General features: G+C 40.1%; 1 protein-coding gene and 1 long non-coding RNA gene across 4 annotated transcripts in view; one reads left to right on the top strand and one right to left on the bottom strand.

Moving 5' to 3' along the window:
- Positions 1-53: 53 nt before the first annotated feature.
- LOC123798925 (uncharacterized) lies at positions 54-23,782 on the bottom strand. Of its 3 annotated transcripts, none has more exons than XR_006781445.2 (6): positions 23,550-23,767; positions 20,801-20,998; positions 18,668-18,796; positions 10,403-10,496; positions 3,261-3,667; positions 54-2,784 (listed from the first exon to the last, which is right to left on the bottom strand). It is a non-coding gene; the product is annotated as an uncharacterized LOC123798925 (long non-coding RNA). The 3 variants fall into 3 exon arrangements; XR_015721848.1 differs by having other exon boundaries at positions 3,261-3,394; positions 23,550-23,766; XR_015721847.1 differs by having other exon boundaries at positions 3,261-10,496; positions 23,550-23,782.
- The window catches only part of GTF2A1 (general transcription factor IIA subunit 1), a 43,954-nt gene continuing 40,778 nt past the window's right edge, over positions 22,173-25,348 (top strand). The window contains exon 1 of the mRNA XM_045807710.2: positions 22,173-22,618. Within this exon, the coding sequence (XP_045663666.1) occupies positions 22,589-22,618 (30 nt within the window). The 5' untranslated portion in view covers positions 22,173-22,588. The remainder of the gene's footprint in view (positions 22,619-25,348) is intronic.

Raw genomic sequence — 25,348 nt, 5'->3', positions numbered from 1 at the left:
CCTCATTTGATGTAACTTCTTGTACTAGTGTGATTAACTTTATGTAAAACCAGTTTACTTTTTTTTTTTTTTTAAAGAAAAAGAATATGTGCCTATGTAATAAAGTCTACACACTGGCTAACTTTATGGAGGTGAGGTTTTGTTTGTAATTGTTCTGATTATCATCTGTAATACTCTTTTTTTTTTGAGCTATGAAAATGAGCTATTAATAAAAATTTTTAAACAAAATCTGTTACTATGGAAGATTGAATGAGGTGAGGCATAAGGAAAAATGTTTGTTATAAAGAAGGCCCATAACGCAGTTAATACAGTTAATGATCGTAAGATGATGAGTTAACAAGTGACACGTTAACGACTGTTTATCCTAGTTTATCTCATATATAGTTTAATCAATTCAAGAGATATTTACTGTGTTCCTATTTTGTGGCCAATTCTGTAAGAAAACAAAATTATATAATCTTTAAGGTTTTCTTGGCGATAAGTGCATACACATATAAGTGAGAAATATAAGAGTACGTAATCAAATACCGTATCTGCAGTGTGTTCCTGGCATATTGTCAGCACTCAACTAATAACTGTTTGATCAATTGATGACTCCAAATGACTAATGTCAACATAAACTCAGATGGGAAAAAAAACCAATAGGGACTAGAATACTTGAAAGGTTTTCACGGGAAAGATGACTTTTAAGTGAGACCTGGAGGTCTCAGTGGCAAGAGGAAGGGAGTTTAGCACTGGGAAGAGTCAGGTGTCAAAGTGGGATGCTGGATGAGTGGAAGGGGAGCCTGACCCGAGTGAAGGGCTCGTGCACATCAGAAGGTAAGTTTGGTAGCGAAGCCAAGCTGAGGGAGGGCTTGCATCTTGCCTGAGGTCAACTCAACCCAGTAAATGCTATGAAGCCATTTTAGAATCTTACCAATAAGGCACTATTCTAGAAAGACTCATCTCTCTACAATGTGCTGGGTATTTTTGGACTAGAGGAAAGCTTTAGGGCAAAGAAAATCAAGGGGTTTTTTTTGTTTTTGTTTTTTTAGTAAACAAGGAAAGAAAGAAACAGCTTTTTGTTTTGTTTAGTCCAAATAGGCCATGGACATCTTACTGCAAAATACAATGATCTGTAAGTGGCCCCCTGTCATTGAGAGAACTCTGTCCTGAATAGAACACAGAATTGTATAGCCTAGCCAGTATGAAATTAACTGATATTAGTAGCAGTGCACAGAAGGGTTCATGGCCAAAAACAGCATAAAGTTTTCTTAGCTGAAGAATAATATACTCCTTCCCCCTATTCTTTCATTGCTATCTGCCCAGAGTCTTCTTGAGCAAGTTTTGAGACCTGTCTGGGACCCACACTGGCACAAGGTTTCAGCCTGCTAAGGTCCCCTTGTACTTTAATATTCAAGTGGAATAATATTCAATAATATCCAAGTAGCTGTTTGAAGCCAAGTGTGCTCCCTAGTATTCTTCAGGATTTGTGGGAAGAGAAGTTGGGAATGAGAGGAAGTGAAGATGAGAATTTAAATGTCCTCAGTGCCATTCGTCAGCTCTTTTCCAAACTCCTCCCACCTCTTTCTTGATCACCTCTTAACTATTTCCTCTTTAACCTCCATGCTGGGCCGCTTTCTCTATTCCCAAAACATAACAGGAGTTAGCATTTATGTGGCGCTTATACCGGCGCAACCATGTGTACTAAGTATTTTAGATGCATTCATATTTAATGAAGGCAGCCCCTCTCTCCATTCTGCAAGGTACTGATAATTCAAGGCTGATGGTACAACTGACATTTATCGAAGGTTAGCAATTAATAGTGAGTACAGCACAAAGCAGGAAAGTACTTAAAACTCAATATCAGACATCCCTGCTCTTAAAGTTCACTGCTCACACCCCACAGAGGGAATCCTTATTAAACATCTTTCTCCCTCGCCTCTAGCCTGAGTAAATGGAGCCAACACCTCAAGTCCCCAAACTGTGTTCTCCCTGACTGCCAAGGGAAAACTGAAAAATTCTTAAAATCTCATGTTAAGTGGGGATTAAGTTCTCAAGTCAACACTCTTGGAAATCAAAGTGCCCATAAAATGAAGTAGACTAAGGCATAAGTCTTCCTTAATGGAAGTTGCCCTATGACCCTCAATTAATTTTTCAGTTTCTTCATTGAGAATACTGACAGAGTCATCACCGCCCCAAATCCCAGTCACCTGAACAATGTGTTCCAGTTCATGGTCAATGTGGGGAAGCCATTAAAATGAGTCACAATTATTTCCTGAGTTTTACCAACATGCATTGACTGTTTCAGGCTTGACGGCATCTTTTCTCTGCCTCACAGACCCACTGAGTGGAATGGCAGACTAAATAACTTGAATGGAAGTATAATGAGTCTCCATTATAGTTCACTTTCTTATGCAAAGCAATTTTTAGTTCCACTCCATTGCATCCTGTCATGGACCCATTGAAGGATCTTTCCAAACCAAAGAGAAGTGTATCCTAGATCTCCAAAAAGAACTTACATAAACTCACATTTTTTTTCTTTAGAGGTCTAAAAAAATTACAGATACTATTTTTAGAAGAACTCAGCTGAAAGACATGTACTTTCCTTCCCCACGCAGTCTAGGTCAACAGAAGGGAATGAGATAAAATCTTTTACTTGTAGAAAGCAAACCCCAGGGGTTACATTTTTTTTTTTTTTTAAATCTTCCTGCATCTCCCTCACCTCTTCCTCTTCTTTTCTTCCTCTCTCTTCTTTTCACTAAATGCTGTAAAATCCTGAGAGCCTGGACGAGTGTGGTGGCACTGGCGGAAAAAAGGAACATATTTCAGAGACTGATAAATGGTCTCCAATTATTTCTTTCCACTTCGAACTCTTTTTGAACAAATTGCACAGCTCATCTGCTTCCTGTTAACAGTTGCATGGTGCCTTTTAATGTTTTTTATTTATTAGGTTTATCCTCCTCGTTAAAAAGCAATCACTGACTAAAAGAATTGGTCTTCTGGGCATGCAACAAAAATGCACCGAAAGCAACAGGAATTAGCAGATAGCAATCAGCATACTCTTATCTATGCTACTCTGCCACCTACAGGAAGGTTGTGAGTGGGTCACCTCACTTTCAGGTGACAGCAATGACTGACATATCTCCAAAGTCCTCTTCTTTGGAATAACTGCTAATACAGTAGTCATTCAAGAATGTTTTGAAACAACCATTCTGTGTTCTATTAGGTTTGAAGGATGCAGAAGTAAATGAGACATGGTCCACCCCCTTCAGAAATACCTTATTCAGAAGATGGTTTTGATACCAAATGCATCATCAGGACCCAGGGCAGCACATTTGACAACTTCATTTGAGTTACAAAAGGGCATCCCACTTTCTGCGCTGAAAAACCCCACATCAGGACATAGCGAATACTGCAAGTAGATAGGGCACGCGGTTTCACCTCCACGGTCTCAGAAGAGTCCTTCTGTGCAGTATAAAAACTACACACTAGTATGTGGCATCCTCAGTTCTATAGCTGGTACCCAAATCATGAGCTTACGGAGATCTAGTTTTTAAAAATAGACATGAAAGGGGAGCCTGGGTGGCTCAGTTGGTTAAGTGTCTAACTCTTGATGTCAGCTTGGGTCTTGATCTTGAGGTCATGATTTGAAGCCCCTTGTGGGGCTCCTCGCTGGGTGTGGAGCCTACTTAAAAAAAAAGGTAAAAATAGATATTAAATATCTGGAGCCTAGAATTTATGAAAACATAAATCCATACATAAGGAAATACAGAAGTAGTAACAAAGTTTTAATATTTCATTTTAATCCCCGTATCTGTGAACGTAGGAGAGATGAGCCTACAAGAAACAACAAAGATGATGTATAAAGGGTTTGAAGGGAAAAAAAGAGGAGCCACAAACGGAAAACCAAAACCAGCGAAGAGGGGATGGTTGAAGGACCTACACTAGAATGAGCACACCCTTAATCTTGAAACTTTAGGAAAAGGCGATATGTATATTTTAAACAAGCACATGCAGAAATGTTCCTAAGAATGGCTTCAGGGAGCTGTGCTACATTGATACATGCTATGCAGCAATGTATTTGCAAGACGTATTATGCACTTAGAAAGTTGCATTTGTCACGTGACTACAGACTATTCTTGTCCACTCCCTGATATTATCATCATCGTCAACAAAAACAATAAATGTTTGGGGAATTCTTAAGATTATCAAAATAATTGGTTTTAGCTAAGTACATTAAAAAGTTTAAATATTGTCATTCTTGCCCTCAAAAAGAATTATATACAGCAAGATAATGTATAATGCAAGGTATATACAAAGAGTGCTAAATGAGTGGCACTAAAATGACAGATTTTAGAAATTTGGGGAGGAATTCAAATGAATTATTGCAATCAGGGAAAAGATCTGGAGAAGGGATGTGTTTTGGGCCAACTCTTGAAGGAAAGGGTACAACTTCAAAAGGCAAGCAGGCATGGTGAGGAGGGCAAGTGCATAACAAGTAGGGGGAACACCGTTATGTAAGCAAAGTAGGCAGAATTAAGTATAAATGGTGGATTTAGATATAATCAGTATGTCTATTTGATGAGAATAGTAGAAATAAAAATGGCTAACTATAACAGACTATATTTTCCAAAATAAATGCAATAAAAAAGCAAACTTCCAGTCCCAGATGCTCTTCCAGAACCTTCCAGCCCCCATCAAATTGTGGAGTCTATTTCCCCACCCCTTAAATCTGGGCCTTGAACGGTGGTCTTAAGACTGCTCCAACCAATAGAGCACCGTGGATGTGATGCTATGTGACTTCCAAGGTGAGGTCATAACAGGATGCAGTTTCTGTCTCCCTCTCTCTTAGTTCACTCACCTTTCCACCCTGGCTACCATGTTTGTGGGAGCCCAGGTCATGTCCAGGGGCTACATGTAGGTAATCCATTCAACAGTCTTAGCTAAGGTCTCAGCTGACAGCTGGAATCAACCAAGACACATAAGTACATGGAGATTCAGATGATTCCACCCTGCAGACTTTGAGTTTTCCAATGGAGGTACCCAATGTCACAGAGAAGAGACAAGCCATTCCTGCTGTACTCTGTCCAAATTCCTGATCCTCATAATTCATAAGCATAATAAATAATTGTTTCAGGCCAATATGTTCTGGGGTAATTTGTTACATAGCCATAGTAACTAGAACACTAACATTAATTAATTACCAGATGCCATGTACCATGTTTGATGCCTTATATTTTATATCGGTTAGCTATTTCTGTATAACAAACCATTCCCAACCTCAGTGGCTTAAAACAATAGTTCCTGCTTCTTAAAGCTCACTTATCTGTGGTCTACTGAGGATTGGCTGACCTAGGCTGGGCTCGCTTATGTGCTTAAGTGTTGCCTGGGAGCTCTGCCCTAAGCCTGGGCTTGGCTGGGGCATCTTAGTTAGGGCAGATCCACTGTATGTGTCTCTTATCCTCCTCTTGGAACTGACAGGCTTGCCTGGGTATGTCATTTTCATGGAGAGGCAGGAGCACAAGAACAAGAGTGGAAATACTTAGGCTTCTTAGGGCCTAGGTCAGACATGGCACACCATTGCTTCTACCAAATTCTATTGGCTAAATGGGCTCACATGACCAGGCCCAGATTAATGTGGAAAGAAAACAGACTGTTTAGTATTCTTCAAAGTCATAGGCAAAGGGAGTACACATAGGGAGGGGTGAAGAATTGAAGCCATTCATTCAATCTATTGCATAATTATCAAATAAGTACCATTACCATCCCCATCCCATTCATGTCATTGAGAAACTGAAGCACATAGACTTTAACTAATGTGAGTTAACAGAGTTCCTGCTCCTGTGGCTGTCTCATCATTGCAACTGTCCAAGAGCCCAAACTCTCAGAAGATAACTTTGCTTTTTAGGTGCTAGATCTCAACTAGCTACAAGAGTGCTGGGTCATCCATGCTTCCCACCTTAAACCAATTCCTGACCTTCCTCTAACTGGACCTTAGGACCACTGTGCCAATATGTGTTTCCATGAGCCTCAGGAACTGCTAGAAATCCCAAATCTTTTCACTCATCACCCCAATTCATCCACGAATACGTCTCCTCTTGCACTCCTCCCTAGCTCCCTGGACACTTCCTGTTCCTCTAAGACTCAAGGCCTGTCATCAATACTCTTTATCTTTGACATCCTCTCTGGACAGTCCCTTCACTCCCATCTGCCTTCACTTCCAACCCAACTGAGACACTGTTATCCCCTTCAGGGCACATGCTCCCACTGCCCTGCAGTCCTTGCAAGAGGATGTGTTGTTTTTTCTTATGCCATGTATCTGTGAGCTTGAAGATGAGAGAGAAGAGTGGTATCCTCTTTGCTTCATAAATCATTCTCCTTCCTCTTCAAAACTTAGATCCTATGGAGTTCATGCTATCAGACACTACAACCACAAATATTGCTATGTCCTTGATCTTCAAGCTTAATTTAGCTTATTTTGCAAGACTAACTTGACCTGGGTTATTTCTTGATTGTGTGTCTGGAAATCATAAGCAAAACTTGAATTGGTTCCCAAGGTTAATATGAGGTCCAATTCCCTCACAGACCAATTCCCTATCATTTAAGAAAACTCTAGTATTATAACCAATCACTGTGAAGTATAAATAATCACAGCCTTCCCACTATATAAACTACCCCTTACAGAAGCCTCATTCCATGTTTTGGTTTGAGTGCTCCCAGTTTGCAGACTGTATTTTGGTGTGTGCACAATAAACATTAACGAATTACTACTTGGTCATTCACTGGTTTTCTGTTATTTATGACCTTTTGACAAGAGTCACTCGCTGAGGCCCAAGGCACGTGGCTTACTCTAGGAAGATGTTCCAGCAATTGCCCACATCACCTCTTATATGCATTGGATCAAATGTAAGCACAGGGTGACAGCTGCAAAGGAAGCTCAAAAATGTAATCCCTTGCTGGGCAAGACCAGCTAACATGCAGGGAACTTTATTACTAAAGGAAAGGGGAAAATGGATATTTGGGAAAAGTTAGTGATCTCTGTCACATTAGTTAAGCCTCTAACCTATCCACTCTACACCTTCCCACAAGTAGCTAATACCAGAGAAAAGCATCACAGCCATATTGATTCTTATCCTAAATCTCAAGAAAGCCATTGATTCTCCATAACAACTGTATATACTTTTTAAAATACCTTTGATGTTCTGCCTGCAAAAAAATGACTATTTCATATTTTCTCCTTTTTTCTCAAACCTTTAACAATTCCTTCCCACTTTTCACACTGCACTCTCAGCTGATAACTTACCCTTGTATTTTATTGAAAAAATGTTAATCACAGGAAGTTCCTTTGCTTCCTACCATCAAATCTATCAACTTACCTACACATTTCCACCATCAATTCTAACTTTCCTTGTTCTCACCCTCTCTCCTTTTACAGTATATGGAAGCTTTCTGTTCCCAGCAAAGATGAACACCTCCCTTTTTGCTCTGAAGCCTATCCTTACTGGCCTTTCTCAAAGAGTGATGACTGTAATAACAGGCAATTTCTTTTGTATCATTATGTTTTTTATTTTCCTGCTGACTATTCCCAGAAATAGTCTCTAATAAATCCCACCTTCAAAAAAAATCATTTGAGGAAAGGATTCTGGGAAGTTGGTGGAGTAGTAAGCACCAGGAATCTGTCTCCCCACCTAGACATTGATTGCATTGGCAGAATCTGATAAACCATGTTGGAACTCTGGAGTCTATGGAAGGCTTGCAACTTCCAGGCAAAGGCTTGGATGGTAAATTGCAGTTAGTTTCAGTCAATGTCAGCTCTTAGCACAGCTACCCATCCCCCATCTCCCAGCCCTGTGGCAGGCAGCCCTGCACATACTCCAGAAGCAGCTTGTGTGCACTCACAGGAGCCACAGTAGACACGAAGGACCCTGTCCTCCCAACACAGGGAGTCTGTGCTCTGACTGCTAATTGCTACTTCTGATCATGGATATACAAAGCAAGGTTTACTGGAACCCTTTTCAAAACATATGATGAATCTTTCTATCTCTACTCTTCTTACCTGGATTTCTACAAATGCCTAACATAAAATATTCTACTTATTTATCTTGTCTGTTGTCTGTTTCACCAGTCTCACGAGCTTCATGAGTAAGGGAATTCAGTTTGTTTTGTCTTATGCTATACACTCATGGCTTAAAATAGGGCCTGATGCTCAATAAGTATTTATTGAATGATTGGAAGAAAAGTCTAGTGGAAATAAGACATGCAAAAATTGAATTATAATACATTGTTTTAAATGGCAGTATGTACAAAATTTAGAAAGGAGAGTATTTCCAGACCTTGGGAATTAGAGACAACTTTAGTCTTTCTTTTTGGATGAAAGAAAAATAAGCCAAGAACAGAGAACATTGTAAAAATATTTGTCTTAATATTCCTTTTAAAATGTACGTTGAAGCACAGTACACAAGTAATTATATAAAATATTATCACTTTCCAAATAATTTATAAATATATAGAGAAGCAATGCTGGGGGAAATAATGGAAGGAATTAAAGCTTCTAGGAGCTGGATTTCTCTAGAACGGAAAAAAGGTAAGTGGAGAAAGACATTGTTAAATGTGTGATGTGAAGAAAGATACAGAAACAAATTTTTTAAAAATTCCTTTTTCTGGAGGAATGAGAATGGAGATGGTCTCAACTTTACAGGACAGCTATGTGGGACCTGGATAAAGTCAGAGAGATAGTGGGGGCAACCTATCATGGGTAGCTTGTGACTATCGATCAGTACTTAAAATGTAGAAATCCCAAGACCCATCAACTCCATTCCTAAGAATCTATCCTACAAATAATAATAGCAAAAGTGTGTAACAGTATATTCAGAAGGACATTGTTGCAGCAATGTTTAAAATAGCTCAAAAGGAAACAGCCTAACTATTCCATCGTGGACCTACAGAGGTGCCATTAAAGTCACCTGAGACAGTGTGAAATTTACTGGTCTAGAAAGAGGTCTGTGATATACCGGGTCTATGAAAAAGGCAAACTGGAGCGCCTGGGTGGTGCAGTCAGTTAAACATCCAGCTCCTGGTTTCGGCTCAGGTCATAATCTCGGGGTTGTGAGATTGAAACCCATGTTGGGCTCCATGCTCAGCATGGAGTCTGCTTGAGATTCTCTCTCCCTCTCACTGTCCCTCCTGCTTGTGCTTTCTCTCTCTCTCTCTCAAATATATAAATAAATCTTTAAAAAAAAGAAAAAAGCAAATTGTATATAAAATTTAAAGCATGATTCCTTTTTGTAAAACACGAAGTGTACTCATATTTATCTACATATATATATATCCAGAGATGCTTTGTGGGCATAAGAAAAAAACACATATGTGTTCAAAAAGTATGATTGGAAAGACAGAAATACATGGGTTTCATCTTCTATTTTATATAATTTTTATGTGTTGGCTTTTGGTAATTTAACTTTTCTTGTTTTGTTGTTGTTTTTCCTCACCAGTAAAGTATTTTTTGAATGTCACGATTGGTTCAGGAAAAGAAATCAGAGGGCTAAATATAGAGACTAAGAACATACTGAGATTTTGAAAATGGTCTGTATTTGATAATCGTTATCCAGTCACATTTTTAAAAAGTCAGACAGAAATTCCGATTTGATTTTTTAAGCCAATATTGGAAGCATGCAAATATATTAAGGGCACTGAAAAGAGGCTATGTTTGGTATTCTGGAACTATTGTATTAAAAAGAAAAAAGAAAAGCAAAGGAACAATAATGGAGACAATGAGAGGCAAGAGGGAGGGAGGGAGAATGGAAGGTAAGTTCAGGGCAAAGGGGAGATAGGAAGAAGGGATTTGCAATTGATTGTATTGTTCACTAAAATTAGCGAAAATTAAGAAGCGATTATGTAATGAATTCTATCCTTGGAAAATAAAACGATTGTTAGTGATAAATATCCCTAAGGAGTTTACAAAATATATGAAGAAGAAATGAAACACCACTCTAGGGACTGTGGTTTCCTAGGTCTGTGTTCTATCTGGGCTCAGGTGTATTTTGTCCTCGTGTGGCCAAATAAAGTATTGATTGTCTTTTATCACACACTACAATACATCTAAAGGCTGAAAAATCTATCATTTCAATTTAACATTTATTGAGGAATGGTAATGCATTCTACACTTGACAAATGAGCAATTATATCTCTTGACTAGAGATTTATATAAGGCCTCTAGTTTTAAACAGTCTGAGTCATTTCAGGAAATAGATGAGTTTCAACAGATTTAGAAACTGAAATCAGTTATTCAAATGATTAAACCTCAAAGAGACTGGTGAAAAATTTACTAATTCAGAGTGTAGTATGTGTTTCTTCTCAAACTTGGAATTGCTTCTTTCTTTGATTCTAATTTTACAGATAGAAAAAAATAAAAAAAACCCACCTTACATGTCCAAGAGAGAGATGGCTTTGCTTAATTGGTGAACTCAGTTCAGAAGTATGTTCTAATTCCCATTTGCTCCACTGCTCAACACGATCTAGACAAAGACAAAATGGAACCCATTTAATTTTCTGTACCATCATTATTATTATTGTTGTCATTGTTATTGTTGTTAGGGTCTTCTATATTTACTGAGGACCTACTTTGTGCCAATCACTGTGCAAAGGGGCTTTACATGGATTAACTCTTTTTTTTTTTTTAAAGATTTTATTTATTTATTCGACAGAGATAGAGACAGCCAGCGAGAGAGGGAACACAAGCAGGGGGAGTGGGAGAGGAAGAAGTAGGCTCATAGTGGAGGAGCCTGATGTGGGGCTCGATCCCATAACGCCAGGATCACACCCTGAGCCGAAGGCAGATGTTTAACCGCTGTGCCACCCAGGCGCCCCTACATGGATTAACTCTTAATCGTCACACAACTCTCCAAAGTAGGTTTTATCACTAACCTGCCACTTAAAGATGAGGTAACTTGCCCATGGTCAGAGCGAGAACAAGCATCTTACTGTACATGACTGTGAAGTCCACATGCATGGCTACTTGCTAGACCACTATACCTTTAGATATATACTGCCTCTTCTGATTTATTATTATGCAATGATATTAGCACATGCCCAATTTAATATATATTTTTTATCTACAGAATCAGAGTTAAGCCACTGGCTTATTAGGTAAAATAGAAAGGATTCCCCTTCCTAAGGTTCAACCACTAAAAATGGTCATCCTTTATTTTCATGTTTTATGAAAGCATTTAAAATGTAATGATAAAGCTAGACATAAATGTTTTGGTTATAAAGAATCTTGCTAGAAAATGATTGTTCTTGACAAACTCAGTAATTGAGTAGGTGCTACTTAAAATGGGAAATGGATGCTTTTCAACTGATGTAAAAACAGAGAAATTAGTTATTTAAATGATTTAATAAGTGCTTCTTGATGACGCTTTTATGAAGGCAATTATATTTAATCAGGGCAAAGTCTCCATTTCAGGTCTCAGTTTTGCATAAGCCACAGAGTTTCTCTTCTCCCAAATGAAGTTTAACACATTATATAATTAACATACATTTGACAAACTTAAGGAGCAACATGATTTAACTCAAAACCTCTGCATTCTCCTGGATTGATAGTTTCTTATTTCTAAGACAGGTGGAAAGAGCCTTGAACTTGTACCTCCAAAATTTCATGAGTAAACAGCAATATGACCTTGGGCAAGTCACTGCTGAAGGTGAGTCTCAGTTTCCCATCCACAATGACGGGATCATATCACTTACCTCATTGGACTGCTACAAGCTTTAAAGGAGGTACCCTGTGATTAAAGCTTTTAAAGTAAATCCATTATTATTATATTGCTTCTCTTCTTGGCAGGAACACAAAGTGGCAAATTCCTCACTTTTTTTTTAATCTCCATTTTTCCTGTTTAAGCATCTGTTATATTTTGCCTGCTGGCTATCTCATTACCTTGAAGAAACATCCTACAACATCCAGAGCCATGTTCACACCAAGGTATTTGAAATGCACCCCTTGATTTTCTCACAGAAAACTGTTAAAGGGAAGACCAGTCCTCAGTATTTCTGTAGATTCCTCCCATTCTGGACTGGAATCTATGAGAGTATTTCTGCCCCCTCCCTTTTTACAAGCTGTACATGAGGAAGGTAGATTCTGGAGAACTGAAAATGGTCCATCTAGTTCCAGTTTATGTAATAATTCTCTAAGATATGGTTTGTAAATAAACTACAGGTTTATCTATGTTGTGTTTTATTAGAAAGTTATCTATGTAGAATTATCTGTCATATCAGAAGCCTCTATCAAGTTGAAGATGTATGAATAAGAAGATAAAGTTGGCATGTAAATCAAAAATAATTTGGGGGCACCTGGGTGGCTAAATTGGTTTAGCATCTGCCTTTGGCTCAGGTCATGATCTCAGGATCTTGGGATTGAGCCAGGTGGGCTTCCTGCTCAGTGGGGAGTCTGCTTCTCCCTCTCCCTGCGCCCTTCCCCCGTTCATGTGCACGCGCGCGCGCGCTCTCTCTCTCTCTCAAATAAAGCCTTTTTAAAAAAGGTAATTTGTCTGCTAGAAGAATACTTTTATAAAAACATCAGAGTGAGCACCTTAATTTTCACCATTTTTAATTGTCCCGAATCACAGCTGTTCAACTTGTGAATCAAGATAAGGTGTATATGGCTGAAGTCCAAGAATCAGAGAAAGAAGAAATCTATGTAATTAAACAGTGTTTAATATTAATTACATTTAAAACACAATACCAGGTCTTCTTGGGTATATGAACTATTTTTCGACTGGAAGACAAGCCTTCTGGAGAAGGAACTGTCACTGGTTGTAAAATAAAGCTTCACTGGACTTATTTTTGACATTTTACATGAACAATTTCATTTAATTCAGAAACTCTTTAATTTCATCAAATATCCAGTAAGTGTGCAAATTCCCAATTGTCATAATTGTCATTTCTTTATAGTTTATGTGAATTAGGATCCAAGTAAGTTCTGCACATTGTGATTGATTGATATGTCTCTTAAGTGTCTTTTAATCTATTGGTTCCTCTCTCTCACTAAATTTATTTGTTGAAGAAATTGGACCATTTGTCCGTTAGCTTCCCAGCATCTGGATTTTGTCGATTGCATTCCAGATATGTAGTTTGCGATGTCCTTGCATCCGCTGTATTTTTTGAAAATTGTTAGCTGGGTCTACAAGCTTAGTCAGATTCAGGGTTTATGTTTTTGGGTGGTGGCCGTGAGGGTAAGACCGCCTTATTAGTGGTAGCATGTTCTTTATCAGGAACCATATACGTCTGGTTGTTTCCCTTTTTGTGATATTAGCAGATGTCGGTGTTTAATGCCTCCATCTCAATTCATTAGAGGTTGTGAAATGGTGATGTTTTATCATTGTTTATTCACTTACTAGTTGGAATACTTCTTTAATGAGAAACTTCCTCTCATCTACTGGATTAATTTCCTGAGGCTGTTGTAATAAAGAACCATGAACTTGGTGGCTTAAACACAACAGAAATTTATTCCCTCGCAGTTCTGGAGGCCAGATGTCTAAAATAAAGGTATTGGCAGGGCCACATTCCTCCTGGAGGCTCTAGGGGAGAATCTGTTCCTTGCCTCTTCCAGCTTCTGGTAGGTGCTGGCATTACTTGGGCTGCATGACTCCAATTTCTACCAGTGTGGGTACATTTCCTCTTCTTCCTCTTTTTGCTCACCTCTGTGTATCTCTTATAAGGATACTGGTGTTATCAGACTTAGGCCCTACCAGGGTAATCCAGGATTATCTCATCACAAACTCCATAACACAATTATACCTGTAAAGACCCTTTTTCTGAGGTACCTGGGTGGCTCAGTTGGTTAAGCATCTGCCTTCAGCTCATGTCATGATCTCTGGGTCCTGGGATTGAGCCCTGTGTGGGGCTCCCTGCTCATCTGGGAAGTCTGCTTCTCTCTCTCCTTCTGCCCCTGTTCGTTCTCTCTCTCTCAAATAAATAAATAAGATCTTAAGGCAAAAAAGACCTTTTATCCAAGTAAGGTAACATTCACAAGTTCTGAGGATTAGGACATGGACATTTTCTTTTGGGGGCCACATGCAATCCACAATATCTGCTATTTGGTACTTGGTGGTACAGTTCATGTAGGAAAGGCTAGATGAGTGCTTGATTAGTTTCCTTCATTTACCACTCTTCAAAATAATGAGTTAATTCCCCAGCAATAGTGACCAATTAGTGACCAATTAGAATTTTCATGTTTTGTTTTTTTAACAGTATTATAAATTAATGGATTTAACTATTTGATGTACTTCAACTTGCTACAATTCTATCCTATTGGTATTCAAAGTGTCTCACCTTTGGCCAGTGGGGGCCTCTTCATGTTGGCTCCTAAATTCTTTTGACATGACACTAGCAGTCTTTGGTATCTTCTGTAATGGGTTGAATTGTGTCCTCCAAAAAAGAGATGTTGAAATCTGAACCCCAGTATCTCAGAAAGTGACTTTTTTGGAAATAGGGTCTTTCCAGAGACCGTTAAGTTAGAATGTGGTCCTTAGGGTAAGCCCTAATCCAATATGACTGGGATCTTTACAAAAGGGGGAATTTGGGACACAGAGACAGACATGCATAGAGGGAAAATGATGTAAAGACACAGGGAGAATGCCATGTACAGATGGAGGCAGAGATTGGAGTGATGCGACCATGAACCAAAGAACACCAAGGATTGAGGGCCACCACCAGAAGCTGGCAAGAGGTGAGCTTGCCAGCCAAGAAGGATTCTACTCAGAGGGTCAGTTAGAGCATGGTCTTGGCGGGCACTGTGATTCCAGCTTCCAGGACTGTGAGAAAATAAATTTCTATTATTTTAAGCCACCCAGTTTGTGGGACATTGTTACAACTGCCCAGGGAAACTAATACATCTTCCTTGGGATCTGTATGAAGAGATATTCTAGACTTATTTTGTATTAGGTTGGGCAATAATTGGCAATTTCATCTGGTTCAAACTGATATTTTTCTTGCTCTAATCCTGGAGTCAGCAATATCTGCAAGGAGCTTGATTCCTTTTAGTGGAAAATGATATTTCAAGATCATAATCTGAGAGCTAGAGATGCTCACAGTTGCTAGACTGGTCACTGTGTTTAGGTCCTTTCAGAGCTATGTATATTTTATAAGCTAAAACATTGGGTTTGGGTTTTGTTGTTTTTTAGAAAAAAGACATTTCTTGGTCTTGACCTGAAATCAGAATGAGACATTTCTCCAAGGAGTACTAGTCTTGAAATGCCATTATTTAGGTATTAGGTGTACTCATCGCTACTGGGTTATTTCTAGGCCTTTTCAGAGGCAGGGTAAAAAATAAGACAAAATGCATCATGATGCTTCTAATTCAAATTCAGGACTACAGAATTTTTACTTATCCACTTATATCTTACATCTGCATTTCCTTTCCCCCATGTTGGGAATCCTGGTTTTCAAGAATGATTAAGATGATATAATTAGAACATCACATAATTACTCATTTTATTTATCTCACATTTCACATTTAAAAAACCAGAATACATATACAAATATTATCACATCAATACAAAGAGTGAAAAAACACTTTTGTATTTCTTCTTGTTTTTAGAAAATATCTCATTACAGATATATAGTCAAATTACTGTTTTTTTAATTTTTTAAATTATTTTTTTATTAAGTTATATTAGTCACCATACAGTACATCATTAGCTTTTGATGTAGTATTCCATGAGTCATTGTTTGCATATAATACCCAGTGCTCCTTGCAATACATGCCCTCCTTAATACCCATCACCAGGCTAGCCCATTCCTTCACCTCCCTCCCCTCTAAAACCCTCAGTTTGTTTCCCAGAGTCCATAGTCTCTCATGGTTCATCTCCCCCTCTGTTTTCCTCCCCTTCATTTTCTCCTTCCTTCTCCTAATGATCTCCCTGCTATTCCTTATGTTTCACAAATAAGTGAAACCATATGATAATTGTCTTTCTCTGCTTGACTTATTTCGCTTAGCATAATCTCCAGTTCCATCCATGTTGATGCAAATGTTGGGTAATCATCCTTTCTGATGGCTGAGTAATATTCCATTGTATACATGGACCACATCTTCTTTATCCATTTGTCTGTTGAAGGGCATTTCAGCTCCTTCACAGTTTGGCTATTATGGACATTGCTGCTATGAACATGGGGGTGCATGTGTCCCTTCTTTTCACTACAACAGTTAAAATGTCTATGCTACCCTGAGCAATCTATACTTTCAACGCCATCTCGATCAAAATAGCAATGCCATTTTTCAAAGTGCTGGAACAAACAATCCTAAAATTTGTGTGGAACCAGAAAAGACCCCAAATTGCCAAGGAAATGTTGAAAAAGAAGAACACAGCTGGGGGCATCACTTTGCCTGATTTCAAGCTATACTACAAAGCCGTGATCACCAAGACAGCATGGTACTGGCACAAAAACAGACACATAGATCAATGGAACAGAATACAGACTCCAGAAATGGACCCTCAACTCTATGGTCAACTAATCTTCAACAAAGCAGGAAAAAAACATCCAATGGAAAAAAGTCTCTTCAATAAATGGTGCTGGGAAAATTGGACAGCTATATACAGAAGAATGAAACTCAACCATTCTCTTACACCATACACAAAGATAAACTCTAAATGGATGAAAGACCTCGATGTGAGACAGGAATCCATCAAAATCATACAGGAGAACATAGGCTGTGACCTCTTCAACATCAGCCACAGCAACCTCTTTCATGACACGTCTCCAAAGACAAGGGAAACAAAAACAAAAATGAACTTTTGGGACTTCATCAAGATAAGAAACTTCTGCACAGCAAAGGAAACAGTCAACAAAACAAAGAGGCAACCCACGGAATGGGAGAAGATATTTGCAAATGACACTACAGATAAAGGGCTGGTATCCAAGATCTATAAAGAACTTCTCAAACTCAACACCCGAAAAACAAATAATTAAATCAAAAAATGGGCAGAAGATATGAACAGACACTTTTCCAATGAAGACATACAAATGGCTAACAGATACATGAAAAAATGTTCAACATCATTAGCCATCGGGGAAATTCAAATCAAAACCACACTGAGATACCACCTGACACCAGTTAGAATGGCAAAAATTGACAAGGCAAGAAACAACAAATGTTGGAGAGGATGTGGAGAAAGGGGAACCCTCTTACACTGTTGGTGGGAATGCAAGCTGGTATAGCCACTTTGGAAAACAGTATGGAAGTTCCTCAAAAAGTTAAAAATAGAGCTACCCTATGACCCAGCAATTGTACTACTGGGTATCTACCCCAAAGATACAGATGTTTTTAAAAATATTTTATTTATTGAGAGAGAGAGCATGAGATAGAGAGAGAGAGAGAGAAAGAGCACACAAGCAGGGAGGAAGGAGAGAGGGAGAGGGAGAAGCAGACTCCCCACTGAGCAAGGAGCCTGATGTGGGCCCAGATCCCAGGACCCTGGGTTCATGACCTGAGCCGAAGGTGGATACTTGAGTCACCCAGGTTCCCCAAATTACTGTGTTTTAAAGTCACTTGAAAAGGTTTCTCTCTGCGTGTTATTAAATATACTATCAGGTTCATTTGCTTCATTTTATTTCAGTTTTGAGACCAATTACAATTAATTTTATAATTAAGTGAATAGGTTTCCAGAGTCAAATATAAAATATATATTTAAATAAGCCTAGTTTTTATTCCTGTCCTCATCATAATATTTTCTCCTTGTCCTTATAAGTAACCTTCCTTTTAAAAAATTATGGTTTATCTTTCCTTTTTTTTTTTAAATATAAGTAAGTGTATGTACACACATTTTTACAGTTCCTCTTTTCTTAAATGGTAGCATACATAGAACACTTATCTCCACTTGCTTTTCTCACTTAACACTATATCCTGAAGATTAATCCATAGTGGTATAAAGAGATATTCCTTATCCCTTGTTATAGCTGTATAGCATTTCGCTGTGTGCAAGTACCACACTTTATTCAACCAGTCCACTTATATGGACATGTCAGGGTATTTCCTTTCTTTTGGTGTTACAAGCAGTCATCTATAATGAATAGCCCTGGGCATATACCTTTTCATATTTTTGCTACTATATCTGTGGGATAGAGTCCTAGAATTGGCATTGCTGGGTCAGTGGGCAAATTCATATGTAATTTGCTAGGTATAATTGTACACATGTGTAACCAAGCAACTTGATGAATTCCAATGATAAATCAGCATTTAGCTTAAGGAACTTTTTTTTTTTTTTTTCAGATTTATTTCAAAGTGAGAGAGAAAGAGTGTGCATGAGCAGGGCTGGGGGGGAGGGGTAAAGGGAGAGGGAGAAGCAGACTCCCTGCTGAATGTGGAGCCCAACATGGGGCTGGATCTCACGATCCTGAGATCATGACCAGAGTCACAAATCGAGAGTTGGAGGCTTAAGGTGCCCCTTAGCTTAAGGAACCTTATCTCACAGTGGCATATATTATATTTACATACAAAAATTACTCTGTATACTCACCACATTAGTTATCAAAATTTGGCCAAACTTTTTGTGGATAAATTAATCATCAACAACTGGCAGCATTATTAAAATCTCACAGGAGTGCTCTATAAAGTGAGTTAAAAAGACCTTCCCCTTGCTTTGATGTTGTTGATGTAACTTACCATTAATAATAAAAACATCCACCCAATACTTACCAAAGCACTTTCTAGTACCTTTGATCTTCCCAACAATCCAAAGGTGGTGGTTACTATTTCATCTTATCAAGCACAGAGAAGTTGAGTCACTGCAGAAGGTCTCACAGTAAGGTAATGGCATCGTCAAACCTGATTGGACAGACGGCACTAAGTTATTTTTGCTAAGCCACCACTAACTGGCTTATATTTCCCTATACAAAAAATAACTGCAAGTTAGTTGCTGTTTTAAGACATGTAGTAGCAATTTTAAATAGTAAGTTAGAAGGAAGAGAACATTAAAAAAATAGTTAAAAAAATCTCCTCTTCACACGTATAAAAGTAATTGGTGTGGCCAGTAAGTTCTTTTTATACACTGCATCAAACATCAGTGTGTGTGGAAATCAACAGGTGTTTTTTGTTTTGTTTTTGTAGAGGCCTAAGAAATGTATGAATCTGAATATAATTTTTTTGGTAGTACTGAAATACATCAGTGCTTTTAATATCTTGAATGAATCGCTGTAATTATGCACTATACAATAGAAACTTTCATTAGGATTGGTAAGCTTGAGTTACCAGATCTTCCCTCTTCACTTCTGTTTTCTCCAAAAGTGTCCAATACTACTGAGCATATAAGGGCTGCATGATTCCTAAATATGTCAGATAATTAGCTTTATTGATCTATCTATCTAGCTAGCTAGCTATTATTTAAGAACGTGGGAACTGAAGGTAAGTTACATAATCAGATTTTAGTTCAAGCTAATTTCCATGAGCAGTCTTTTTAGATTTTTTTTCTTTCTTGGTATTGTGGCTAAAATAGTCATTTGGACAGTAAACATTTTAATGTTTGGACATATAAGGTTTGGTGTCATTTTGTTTATGGTATATTAAAATTCATGCACTGCATTTTTCCATTGCTTCTTTTGTTTGGCAGTTATCCAGTGTTTAGGCAGAATATTAACATTAAAAGAAAGAAGGAACTTTTTATCATCCAGTAGAAAACATTTTGAAGTAAAAAAACAAAGATCCATTACAAAGAAAGAGAGCACTATATGTATTTATCTGTTTAAGTATATGGCTGTTACAAAGTATGAGTTCGCAAACTGAAAATCCAGTATAAATGTTGCATGCATGGTACAAGAAGCTGCTAAAATTAGAAAAGTTATTTAAGCTCCCTTCCCCCAAGAAAAAGTTCAGATAAAAACAATTAAAATATAATGCTAAATTTAGCCTTACATGGGAGGAGCTTCCTATTCACAGATTTCCAGTTTTGTGAATTAAACAGCTGTAGCCTTCAAATTATTCAGACCCACTATTTTGGTGCAAGATCAGGAAATGTCTCTTTCTGAAACTAAACTGGGTAGCACACATATATAGTGACTGAAGGCATATGACAACTAAATGAGAACTGGAAAACAGTAAATTGGAATGGAATCCATGGTGGTTACTTAGACGCCAGGCACACTGGAGAGAGAAGGGAAGAGATCTGGGTAAATATTAGTCTAGTGCTTCAGAATTGTTGCAATTTAAAGTGTGTAAAAAGAGAGGCCATCTCAGAGCCTCCAGAAGTATGAAGGTCTTAAAGAGTCCAGGACTGGGTTTTCTGTCTTTTTAATCCAGTAACTATATTTTGTTACTTCACAGGTCAGACTCAATTAGAGCAAAATGGTCACTAATCCCCTAGGGAATAAGTTCGCGGAGAATAAATCTCATAGATTCAAACCCATGTTTTGTATGCAGTGGTCTTTATCTTAACAGATGGCAAACCATTTTATCATTTAGTTAAGAAGACCAAGCGGTTAGGGAAGAAAATGAGGTGGAAGGTGAGGGATTCCAAGGGCAAATACTTGGTAGTACGTACACATGAAGAGGTAAAAAGAAGTCCTAATAAGCGGTGAAATTTATCAGTTTTGGTACTGGTTAGTATACTTTTCGGGCTAATGGTCACCTGAATATTAAATGAATTACAAATGGTGACAGTACCCTATTTTTACGTATCAAGAACACTATGATTTCCTAGGACTGTTTTTTACGTGCCTTCACGGAGGAAACTGCAGGGAACTGAAATGCAACTGGTAAGGCAAGAATGTAGGATCAGGCAGTGTTAAAAGAAATCTCAAAATTAATTGATATTCTCTATGCCCATCACAAACATACCGACAACTTCCCATTTTCTGAGTATTAATGGTCTCTGCTTTCTCTAATTTCTTCTTTCAGGTCCTGGCAGGTTGCATCTTTTCCTCTCTCTGGTATGTTGTCTTTGATATTTTCCAAATATGCTTTGACATTTCGTTTTGCTTTATGAGGATAAACTCCTTCTCTTGTCCAGACTACATTCCATGTCTCTCAAAATTCCTAAGGACAAGAGAATTAGGTACTGTGAGTTCTGGCTTCTAAACAGAGCATTCTCTGTTCTGCGTGAAATGTTGCCATAAAGGCGGGATTTGCCTGAGCAGAGCAGGTCAAACGCCTATTGATTTATACTCCAAGACATGGACTTTTTCTGCCCGCTCTCTCGCAGCGAGAGGCCACGAGAGTTGGTGGGTCAAGGGGAAGTAATTCAGATGTTAGTCATTACACGCCGGCCATGAGGTTACAGAATTTTGGCAGTATTTAAAAAAAGGGGTGGTGGTGGGGGGGGGGGGGTAAACGTTATCATGCTGTCATAATCCGGTGGCTCGTGTTTCGTGGGTTTTTTTTTTTTTTTTTTTTTGGCATTTCCACCACCGTTTTAAGTCACTTAAAGTACTAGTAGGCTAGTAGGTGGCCGAGTGGCCGAAACTTGGTGAAACGTAAGCCCAGAGACTTTTAGTTGTACTGGTGGAGACAAACAACTCAGCCAGTTCAGGGGTTACTAATTCTGAAATGTGTTAACAGTGGGCCCAAATCAGCTTTCTTCCTCTTCAGGAAGACGTACACGATTTTGCAGGAGAAAGGCCCACCCTTCAGGAGAGCAACGAAAGCCTCAGAGGTTGGAGTCAAAGAGCAGCTCAAACCCTGAGATGACTCCGCATTTAAAACTCTGCCCAGAGTCCGAGCGCTCTCGGGGCCGGAAGCGGGAACACGTGACTGGTCCTCCGCAGCCATTGCTAGACAGGCAGCCGCACCACCCCTTCCATATTTCCTAGCTTCTCCAGCTCAGGGAGACGCAGAAACACCTGACAAGAGTCGGTCCCAGGTAACTTTGGACTCGAGTGTCACCAGAACTCACGCCACTTCCAGGAATGCTTTTCAAGTCCCTCAGCCTAAAAGAGCTGTAGGACACTTCCGCCTGGGTGGAAACCACGTGTCACGCGAGACTTGGGAAGCCGGCAAGCCGACTTGACTACTCCAGTCCCCTGCCTCCGCCCGCCCAGCACCCTCCACGGCGCGTGACGACGCGGCCCACGGCGGCCTCCGCCCCGGCGCGCCTGCGCACCCGGCTCTCGCGGTGTCTCGCGCTCGGCCCCGCCCACCTGTGCCCCCGCCCTTTCCGCCCCTCCCTCCCCCTCCGCCCTGTCTCTCGGCGGCAGCGGCGGCGGCGGCGGCTCGCGCAGCTCGTTGGCTCACTATATAAAGGGGAGAAGCGGGCGGACCGGACGGCTGGAGCTGCAGCCGGTGGCGGCAGCGGCGGCGCGGGGAGCGGCGACCGGTGGTGGTTTCCCTCCTTGGCGCGGGGTGGGGAGCGGGCAACGCCCCCTGGACCCCAGAAGGGTCGTGGCTTTTTTTTTTTAAGGGCGATTCTCGAGGTTTTTAGCTCTGGGAGGACTGCCCCCCTCCTCCTCCTCCTCCTCTCACCGCTCCCCTCTTACTCTTTCAGGATTCGATTTTGTTTGAAATTTTTACCCCCAATCTTGCGGTGGCTTGGGCCACCCTCCGGGTGTTTTGGTTTTCTTTTTTCTTTTTTGGTTTTGTTTTTTATCTTTTCTCGGGCTTGCCCCCCTCTTGTTTGTGTTGTGTGTGGAAATGGCGAACTCGGCAAATACAAACACCGTGGTAAGGACGTGGTTTGGTGGCCGGCGGGGGCTTCGTTCAGGCGGCAGCAACGGCCGGACCGGGCGGGGGCGGGGACGGCGGCGACTCCCGGCCTCTACTCTCCTCAGCCGCCCGCGCGGCCGCCGCCGCCGGCGCTTCCCGCCTCGGGCGGAGCGGGCCGGGGCGGCGGGCGCGGGGGGGGCGCCTCGGGCTCGCGGCGGCGGCGGGAGGGCGGGGGCGCCGGCGGGGCCTGGGGCCGCCGCGGGGCGGTCCGGGCCGCGGAGGCCGTTGGGCCGGGGGGAGCGCGCGGCCCTGGCCCCAGACCCCGGCCGCCGGGAGGGAGGGAGGGCGGGAAGCCGCCGCTTCCCCCCCTGAAGCGGGCCCGGCCGCGCTGACTCGAGAAGGGCACCCCGAGCAGCCTCAAAACAAAAACCGCGTCTGGGGAATTGGGCGAGTCCCCAAGACCCACCGTGGTCCACTTCATTGCAGTGGAAGGTGAACGGCTACTTTGGGGGTTACTTGCGGTGTTTCTGACGGTTGTGCTTAGGGAGCCTTCACTGGGGCCATTTTATATTTCTTAAAAAAAAAAAAAAGGACGAAGGTTGAAAAGCACTTATCTCGGTTCCTTCCGAATCGGTAAAATGGCGAAGGGGAAGCAAAACCCCCATCGTATCTTCCACTAGCAAAAGCACCAAAGCAAACAAAAAAAGCTTACAGTGGTCAAAGTACCCCTGCTTTCGCCTTGAAATTTGCCTACTTCTCCCCATTTGTCCCTTTTTGGTAACTTGCGATCACGTAGGTTTGCAAAAAGCAGTCACATAAATAACCTTGTCAGTCACCAACGCAATGTGATCACTAGTCCACCCCACTCTTATTTTTATTCTGACAACAAAACACGTTTTTGCCCGGTCCCAAACACCGCAGACAAGCCCGCGGCCGCCCGACTCCGTACCGTTGGCGACTCGGGTCGATCCATCATGGCTGCGGCCGCTTACCCTGCTTTTCAGTCCCTGAGCCTTGTGGTCCTCCTCCCTTTGGCTGCCCTGTTTATATAGAGCCATTGCCGCTCTCTAATATAGACTCTGCCAGGATGGGAAGGTGCTTTTCAGGCCTACGTCACCGCCTCTCCATTTAAACACTAGATCCGGCTTTAAATAGTGAGAGCTGCTGAGAGCGGGGCTGGGAGGTGCGTGCTCCCGAGGCGAGAGGCAGGAGCGTGCAGAGCTCAGTTTATTTCTAGGTCCTCTCCTTACACTGTAATTTCGCACCCAACAGGGCCGCTTTCAGTACCAAGTTTTTTGTTGTTGTTTTGATGCAGCAGCTAGGGTTTCCTGTCTTTGTTAGGGGAAAATAGAATGCTGTCCCTTCTTTTTATTTTTATTTTTGCTTTTAAAGAGAACTGTAGCTCAGATGTCTAATCGTTTTTGTGTTGGAAAATGCGTTATTGTCGGGAAATTAAAAAAATGCTTCCTACATTAACTGTTAGCTGCAGGGTACTTGACTTTGGTAGTGTTCTGTTCTTCAAGTATTCAGAAAATATGTTAGAAATAAAGCTTCTAATATGTCATTGTTTTTCTATAATGTTGGAGACACGAAGCTTTTTGAAGAAGTAGTAAAGTGCCTAAAGCCTCAATAGGACCTTATGTCCACAGTACATTTATGTATAGGGGAATGTGAGTAACGAGAGTGAGGAGGCTTAGTGCAAAATGGATCTTAAAAAATTAAAATTGTAAGTTGACAGTGTTTTTATTTCATTAGATATTGATATTCTAGATGGAAGTTAATCTGATTTATTTTCCAGTGTTCCCCCAGGGAACTAACACTTTGGAAAGGAACCTTCTAAATAAGCATTAGATAGTGACAGTCAGGACTCTTTATTTTACCAGTTTTTAGGTTTGGAATATCTGTGTTTTCAAAACCAGGACAAACCTAAATTACTTTTATTTTGTAAAAGACAAAAACTTTGGCTCAAGTAATGTTTAGCATTTTAAAGAATAACTTGGAAATTGCTTATTTCAGATAGTGCCTATGTACCGCCATGCTTTTAAAAACGTCAGTATTATTGGGGGCTTATCAACTTCTGAACAATTCTGCTAAATTATTCTCTGTGTGTATATGTCATGAAGAATACACGGTTCTCTTTATAGTGCTTTTGTGAATCCATTAAATGGTCAAGTTGTGGGTTAACTAAGGCACATAAGCAAAATCCTAAAACAAGATCAATTCATTAAATAGGGAGTGCCAGAAGAAAGCAAGTTTTGTAGCTATCAATGTCTGGATCTCCAGGCTGAAGAATTTTAGGAGTGATTGACTTCAGAAAACACCAAACATCCAGTTTGCTGAAAAAATAATTTATATCATCAACTTAAGATTCCTAGTAACATTTAAAAATTACACCACCTCTTTATAGTGCATTAAGGATCATTATGGGCTTAAAGAAAACCACTTTTTAAATGTTTTTGTAATTCAGTGATTAAATCACCATAGATAAAATGATACCTAGAGTCAGTGACAATTTCCTTCTATATAGATCAGAATGTTAAAATAAGGAGCCCTGTGGAGTTTCACATTTTGCACATGAATAAAGTTTACACTTTATTTGGTAAAATAAAGCAGGTTAGTGAGTGGAATAGCAAAGGTAAGAACCCAGATATATGAATTGTTTTTCTGGTTGTGATGAAAAGGAACAAATTTTAATGGTTGAGGTAAGTTATACAGAGGAACTCATTGTTTGTAGTTTCGGCAGTGCAA

Source organism: Ursus americanus, chromosome 26 (genome assembly GCF_024610735.1).
Source record: "Ursus americanus isolate L20-20 chromosome 26, mUrsAme1.1.p, whole genome shotgun sequence".
NCBI classification, from domain to species: Eukaryota; Metazoa; Chordata; class Mammalia; order Carnivora; family Ursidae; genus Ursus; species Ursus americanus.
Note: the sequence above shows the minus strand (reverse complement) of the source record. Positions and strands in the feature narration are given on the sequence as shown.